This window comes from Harpia harpyja, chromosome 19, assembly GCF_026419915.1.
Source record: "Harpia harpyja isolate bHarHar1 chromosome 19, bHarHar1 primary haplotype, whole genome shotgun sequence".
In the NCBI taxonomy this organism is placed as follows: Eukaryota; Metazoa; Chordata; class Aves; order Accipitriformes; family Accipitridae; genus Harpia; species Harpia harpyja.
Window position 1 is genome coordinate 19853423 of NC_068958.1, and position 7625 is coordinate 19861047.

Sequence of the window (7625 nt, forward strand, 5' to 3'; positions counted from 1 at the left end):
ACGGTCTGACCCTGCCGCCGGGCTGCCCCTGGCAGCAGGATGGCATTTCTCTCTCCGTGGCTGGGAACTCCCTGCTCTGCAGGACCCGCCATGGCAGATTTGGCTGGAAACAGCAGATTTAACGGGCAGTCACATGCCCCAGTGGGGTGACTGTCATCTGACTGGGAGATGGGTGTCAGACAACGGGCGATGGGCCCTTCAGCGCTGCATCTCCCGTGCATTGCCTCGTGCTGGACCTTGAGGACCTTGGGTCCGGTCCGGGCACCCGGCGCTGGCCCGATCTGTCTGACGCTGCATCCAGCAGCTCCTCTTGAGGGGGATCCAGACACCCCAAGCTGTGGTCACATCCGTGTCCCAGGCACGCCACCTCCTTCCTTTTCATCGCCCATCCTTTGAGGCTGCAGCAATGAAGAGATTTACCCCTCGAGAACAAAAGCAGGGCATTTTCCTCAGCCTGAGTGTCCTTGCATGACACTTTTTAATCCCTAATTTATTTGCAAATACGTGTGGGCAATTCCCCCAAACCTAATGAACCGAGAGCTGTTCAAGCACAGCTCCTTGTTTCTGCACATCCTGCTCCGAACTGGTTTCTGAAGCCTCCAGCGACCGCACCAGCTCAGCCCTGGGGTCCCTGAGCCACAGCTGAGCACACGGTGCAGCCTGAATTTCTCCTGGTCATCCCGGTTTCCCAGCCAGCCCCAGCAGGGATCCAGGTCCCAATCAAAAAGGTGACCCCAAATTTGTTATTCCTGCAAATTCAAAGGCTCTGTGCACATCTGAAAGCCCATGCAGTGCCTGGAAACCTTGAGCATGAACTCAGATTTTGTTGTTTTACCAGGAAGAGCTGAGCCAGATTCTGCTCAGCCGCAGCCAGATGAGACACGAGGCAGTTAGATTTGCAGCCCTTTATTGACTACAGAAGATTTGGATACTACTCATTACCACAGGGGTCCAAGGGAGGATAAGGTGTTGCAGGGACAAATTATCCCACGGGTGATGCTCAGCATCCCTAGGCTGACAGGGCAAAGCCAACTCTGTTGTTGGCTATGTCAAAGATGGAGTAATACTGCCGAAGGAAGATGTTGCCGAGGATCCAGAGCGGCTGGCCGCTGGAAGACGACACGTATGTGCTCTCGACTGCAACGGTGCAGACGCCGTTGTTCTGTCAGGGGAAAAGGAGCAAATTTCAGTGCCAGTGAGTAGCGCGGGGAATTTGTGCTGCCCGTGCCTTCATGGCTGCTTTGGCTGGGAGCAGGATTAGACCCTCCTTACAGTCACATGCAGGCATGCAAAAGCACCGTGACATTGGGTGCTGGGAAATACGACACTCAGGCTGCTGGAAGCCTCTGCGCTTGAAAAGAAACTCTGACTTTCTCCTGGGCAAAACTGCCCTATGATGGCAAACGCCTGCTGGGAATGGTAAAATCACACTTACGTTCAAGACGTAGACCGAGGGAGGCAGCACTAACTGGGTTCCGCTGATGACAAAGGAGAGGCTGGGCATGCTCGGGACGTAGTTGCAGTCGACGACGAACTGCAAAAGAAGCAAAGATGGACAGAGGGGTCAGGACCCCGGGGCTGGGCACCATCCTTCCTCCAGCTGTAATCCCGGCCATGCTCCCTAAGGGTCAGCACAGCTCTGACTGTGGCAGGGCTGTGCTGACCTTGGGTTCTCATGTTTGGAAGAATTATTTTTATTTTACACCACTGCAAGGGGAGATACACCACTGCAGTGTTGTTTCAGGTGAGATGCTTTGCTCCGGAGGTGCTGGGAGCCCCCCATAGCTCACATTACCACCCAGATGTGTTCTCGTCCCACGGCATCAGCCCCTGGTGTGCGCAGGGCATCCTTCCCACCTACCCCATCCTCATTCTCCTCCACACCCAGCGCCTGCAGGAAGGCTGACATGTATTGTGCTGGGATGGTCAGCAGGAACGTCCCAGTGTCCACAATGCCGTGACAGCCTTGGCTGCACCAGCCGGTGGCTGACGACCCGATGGCAAACCTGGAGAGAGCAGCAAAAAAGGCATCAGAAAAGGTTCCCCCTCTCCAAGACCCACTCCGAGCTGCGGTGCAGCACTTACTCCTCGATACCGATCTTCCAGTACACTTCCTCGACCACAGGAGCCCACGTAATCTCCCCGGAGTACAGCTGGGAGTCAATCCCTCCAAGGATGACTTCCCCGCCGTAACTATATGTCGGGTTGCTGGAAAGACACAAAATTAAACCCCAAATCAGGCAGGCTGCTCAGTAGAGAGCGGTGTAGCATACAGGTGCGTGGGGAGAACATGTGGATGGAGAGTGAACGAAGAAAAGGGTAGATCCAGGCTGTGTCTATGCAAGAGAGAGACCCGCTGTCAAAGGTCTCACCGTGAGAAATAGAAGCTGAAGATGGATTCGGTGAGCTGGCTCTGCTGCATCATGTTCTGGATCAGCGTGTTGTAACCGCTGATGGCGATGGCCGGGTAAGCCATGCCCAAAATCCCATCAAAGTCCATGTAGTAAAAGGGGCTGCTGGGCTCATCCAGGGTCAGGCCGAACTCCTGGTTCGTGACAATGATGTTCTGGATCTAGAGGGAGAGGAAAGATGCTGGGAGATGCCAGTGTTTTGGACATCCCCCTTGCCAGCAACATCCCACCAGGGAGTTTCTGGGGAGAGGCAGGGATGGCCAGGAAGGTCACGAAGGTAAATCTGCACTGAGAGGTGCTGAGCTCTTCCCATCACAGCTGGGAGATGGAGTCGGGAGCAGCCTAGCTCATAGTCTTTGTCCCATCACCCTTATTATTTCCTAAAAATACCCACAAAAACAGTTTGCCTCAGTTAAATTAGTTTAAAATCACACTTTCACCACGTGCAAGTCTCACAACAGAATATTTCTTATGTCCTGTAATGACAAAGCTCAGCCATCAGCCTAAAAAGCAAACACCTATGGCCAAAGACATCCCTTAGCCCAAAGCAGTGATAAAAAGCCCAGAGGACTTGGACTGAGTTTGGTTTTGTATCCCAGTCTCCGAGTAAATTTATACTGACACACCATAAACTCAACATGGGAGATTCAGGCACTAATATCCAAAATAAGAAGGCACTTTCAGCCACCCTCTAATTTTTAACCGAATTGGACTGATCACAACTGCAGTCACTTCTTTCCCTGATTGCAGCAACACACCAACACATCAGAAGTCACTTACTGTCACGGTGTCGTACCCCAACACCACCGACACGTCACCGAACCCATATCTGAGGGTGTAGGTCACACCGATGTCAGAGAATGTGGACGACTCGCTGCTGTTGAACCTGTTATGATCCACTGCACAGAGAGAAGGTCACAGCCCCCAGGTCAGATCCTGCACTCAGTTCAGCATCCCTGTCCCCACAAGGGCAGAAATCCCCAGCAAAGGGCTTCACGGGGAAGGGGTCATCCAAAATCAGCCCTGTCGGTGTCACCGAGCAGAGAGCAAACACCAAACCCCATCGGCTCTCCCTGATTTCCCCGTCATAGCTCCAGCCCGCAGCATGCAAGGGATGTCCGAGAGCGCTGAGAGGTGGGGACCCCCAGCCCCCCAGCACTGCTGTGTCCCCCGAGGGATGCTCACCGCAGGCTGGAGCCTGGCAGTAGGTGGAGGGCACCCACAGGTTGGAAGAGCCGGTGTCAAAGATCACCAGGAAATTTTGCGGAGGGGTCCCGATGCTGATCTCGCCGAAGTAGAAGGACTGTGAACGAGAGCATTGGTGGATTTCTGTTTCTGCCTGGTTTTTTGAATGAGAGTTTTCAGCTCTCTGCCCTCTGCCAGCTGAGAAACCCAGACTGCTAAGGAGTCATAGTACTAAGGTTGTCCTTGAGTGCATCCAGGGCAGCTAAAGCAGAGAAAGGGGCAATGATTTGCCTACAATGTAAGAAAGTCAGCAGCAAGGCCAGGAGTAGCAGATCTGCCCTATAACCATCAAACTCTGCTTTTTCTGAGACGGGAAATCAATTCAGGTTAAGACGTGCTGCCTCCTGCCTTCGCCTCCCAACATCACAAAGACACCAAAACTCCTGCCCATGCCCGGCGCAGCCCCTCCGCCTGTGAGTGGGGAGGGAGCCGAGCCGCCCGCTGCAGAGCATCCCGCAGGCAGCCAGGAAAGAAGGAGGACATCCCCAAAAACCAGACCCAGGTGGCTCAGAGGAGGAAGGAAAAGCTTTAATACTCACGTTCAGGTAGTTCGTTAGCGTTTCGTAAGCCACAGCGTTGCTGAACTGGTATTTCCTACCAGGGTCCCCTTTGAGGCCCTTCAGGACACCCTCCGGCACCCCCTTCTCTCTCATCAACTCCCCCACCGACTTGCTTTTCCTCAGGGGGATCCTGCACGGGATGGAGGTGACACCGAGATGCTGAGTGGCCAGGGGGGCCCCATCCACACGCGCACCCCCATGTGCTGAGGGGCGAGCCCCGCTCCGCGGCCAGACCCTGCACCCTCGCACCCATCCTGGCCCCAGGGCTCACCTCACTATCCCCTCCCCGAGCTGGAGGCAGAGCAGGGCTAGCACCAGCCACCTCATGGCTCTGGGTGCCGGTGAGTCCATGGCCGTTCCTGCGCTATCTCGGCGAGGGCAGGGTATATATAGGCAGGAGCTGCGCACAGCCCCTTGCTCCCGACACCCCCTTGCTCTGTTGCTGCACCCACCCAACACTAACGCTTGCGGTGTGTTTAATCACCGCAGCCGCCCTGATTTTGCCTCTTTACGCAGTTGTTCGGGCACTAACAGATTGGCCAGTACCTCTGATACCGAGACCAAATATGTGACATCTGATAAAAAGCAAAATGCTGTTATCAAGAAGTCAGAGTATTTTCCTCTTGCCTTCAGCACCAGCTTGACCTTTCCAGAAAACAAAGGCAAAACACACCCTTTATAGCAAATGGAAATTTGTGATGCTGGTGTTCCTCTTTTGACCCATCCAGGCAGCCAAGGAAGTGCCACGGGCCAGCAGTATTTCTTCCATCCAAATCTACAGACTGTGTTACATCCAATTCCCTCAACACAGCTAGCAGGAAACAGCCGGGGTGGGTTTTCAGCCCAGCTCCAAGCCTCCTGGGAACCAGCACGTACCCCCAAAATCATCTCCCTTCCCAGGTATTTGTCCTTTTGTCATCCTGCCCCTTCTGCCCTCCAGCTCTGCTAATACCCCCCAAAGAAGCTGAGATGGGGGCTAGAAACTGCTCACTATGCGGCCCTGAAAGACGTAACTGGCCTTTACCTGCCCAGTTACAACCACTCAACCATCTCCAAAAGATGGATTTGCTTTGATTTGCTGCAGTTTATCATCTGTGTCGGAGTTACACCAAGGGTGCTCGGGTCACACATCTGGTGCGTTAGAGGTGATGTCTCCCATATGCTTTGAGTGATGCTGGTCATTCCCAGACTGGAGAGATGCAGGGGAGCATGTATTTCGGCACTCATTTGCAGGGGATTTTTAGTCCTGGGAGACCCTTTCCTCCCCTGGGAAGGTGCTACCAGCCAGCCAGCCCCTGCCAGGTCACTGAGGACCCATCCTGGCATCTGCTACCCCGAGGATGCTGCTCAGCCTTGTGCTGTGACGCCTGGGCACTCACTGCCTGCAGAAACTCTGCCATGCACTGCCAGGGAACAGTGATTGTCCCCATGTCCCCATCACTCTGGAAGCCTCATCTGCGCTGGCTAGTGGCCTCATCTCCCACGGAAAATCTGAGGAGACAACCATGGGAGGTTTTCTGTGCAAAGCTCTCAGCAAAGGAGCCCCAGCTGGACCGAAAGCTCGAGGCTGCTCAGCCCCCTCTGCCTGGGGGACGCAGCGCTGGGCCAGCTCCACCTTCACCATGCGCTTCAACGTGTATTGCTTCGAGCACCCGTCACACGCTGTGGTCCTGCTTCCATTTCGCTGGGACCAAAATCTTTCTCCGGATCTGAAATGACCCCACGGGGTCACATACACACCCCAGGGTGCAGGGAGCAGGCAGAGGTCTGGTCCCCGGGGTCGGGCAGGAGCAGCCCCACTGTCCTTTGCCGTAGGGCACTTGCAGACTCCCCGGTCCCCGCTAACAGTGGGGCTGGACCCCAGCAGAGCCTCGCTGCTTCCACCCGAGCTGTCGGCGTCGGACCGGTGCTTTGAGCCTGTGGCGGCTCAGGAAACCCCCCCAGCGCCCCTTCCCCCTCCATCGCATCCCGATGGATCTGCCTTTGCTTGGACAGATCCTGCAGGGAGCAAAGGGAAGAGCAAAAATCAGCAGGGACATGGTCAGCCTTCGCCTGTCCCTTCCTGCTGCTAGAGCAGCTTCAGCTCTCAGAAACCTCCCCATTTCGTAGGGTAGGAGAAATGCCCTTCCCTGCTATCCGTGCCTATCTAATCTCCGTCTCACTGTGCTCAGCCTGTGTCAATATTTTGACACAAAGCACAGAGGAGTTTGTGTCCTTTCTCTGGTGAAATGACAGAGCTATTAATATATCTGATAATGAGCTCCAATGATAAAGAGCTTCTAAGAAACAAGTTTGGATCCCGGGAAAGAGCAGTGTTACCCGAGCTTCTCCCGGCCAAGGTGTTCCCTCTCCCCTTTGGCCACAGACCATGATTCCCGATACTCCGGCTGTTGTTTTACCTGACTGAATAGCCCCGCTTCAGGATTTAGGGGTCATTTGGATGTCATGGCTAACCTAATCTGGCCTCATATTCCCACTTTGACTTAATCACGGGACTTTGTTAAACCTTATCCAGCTGCAAGGAAGATTAGCGGCTTCCCACATGCACTTCTGATGAGGTTTCCCGATGCCCAGCAAGAGGGACAGAGGTGGGGACTGACCGGCTCCGTGACTTTATCCTCGGCCGGTCGGAGCGATCAGTTCAGCCCTGCAAGTACCAGCAGCAGCGAGAGCCAGGACGGCATGTCCCTGTGGTCACTCCAAGGTCACCACAAACTGCAAGCAAAGCAGTGTCCACTGCTACTGGCTAACTCTATATGTGCCTGAGTAGGTGCTGGCGAGCATCTCCCTAAAGTGACTTAGTGCAGCCCGGCAGCAAACAGCGGCTGGAGGAGAATGAAGCCGTACCACCCTGTTAGGGACTCACACGGCATTTGCAGACACACACCAGCGCCTGACGGCACAGAGCAGAACTGGCTTTTTTGGGGAATCCCTCGGGGAACTCCTGTCCCCGGGGCTGTAGTTGGTGTTTAAGACCAACAACCCCAGTGACGTTTTGGTGTCCTGATCCCCTGCGCTGCAGCCTGGCGTGTGGTGCTTCTCACCTGCAAAGCAAAGCCCTTGCAGGAATCGGGCTCGGGACACTCATTCGGGGCTTGTCCCTCATTGAGGATAAGGAGGACAGAAGCTGGTGGATTGGGTTTGTGTGGCAAGGTTTTGGTAGCAGGGGGTTACAGGGGTGGCTTCTGTGCGAAGCTGCTAGAAACTTCCCCCATGCTCGACAGAGCCAGTGCCAGCCGACTCCAAGACGGACCTGCCGCTGGCCAAGGCTGAGCCCATCACCGATGGTCGTAGTGCCTCTGGGATAATGTATTTAAGAAGGGGGGAAAAAAAATCTGCGCAACTGCAGCCGGAGAGAGGAGTGAGAATATGTGAGAGGAACAACCCTGCAGACCCCCAGGTTGGTGAA

At 54.8% G+C, this 7625-nt stretch overlaps 1 protein-coding gene across 1 annotated transcript; it reads right to left on the reverse strand.

The window, feature by feature from the left end:
• Positions 1 to 911: 911 nt before the first annotated feature.
• Positions 912 to 4573, reverse strand: LOC128154404 (pepsin B-like). Its single transcript, XM_052814976.1, has 9 exons — positions 4488 to 4573; positions 4196 to 4346; positions 3597 to 3714; positions 3192 to 3310; positions 2373 to 2572; positions 2086 to 2208; positions 1862 to 2006; positions 1436 to 1534; positions 912 to 1162 (listed from the first exon to the last, which is right to left on the reverse strand). Exons 1-9 carry the CDS (start codon positions 4565 to 4567, stop codon positions 1010 to 1012), a joined length of 1188 nt encoding a protein of 395 aa, XP_052670936.1. The 5' UTR covers positions 4568 to 4573; the 3' UTR covers positions 912 to 1009.
• Positions 4574 to 7625: the final 3052 nt, after the last annotated feature.

Excerpts from the sequence above, each read along its gene's own strand:
- LOC128154404 (XM_052814976.1), bottom strand. The coding sequence starts at position 4,567 with ATGGACTCACCGGCACCCAGAGCCATGAGGTGGCTGGTGCTAGCCCTG. Across the intron at positions 3,311-3,596 it reads CTGCCAGGCTCCAGCCTGCG|TGGATCATAACAGGTTCAAC; the intron begins GTGAGCATCCCT and ends CTCTCTGTGCAG. Across the intron at positions 1,535-1,861 it reads TGGAGGAGAATGAGGATGGG|TTCGTCGTCGACTGCAACTA; the intron begins GTAGGTGGGAAG and ends CTTCTTTTGCAG.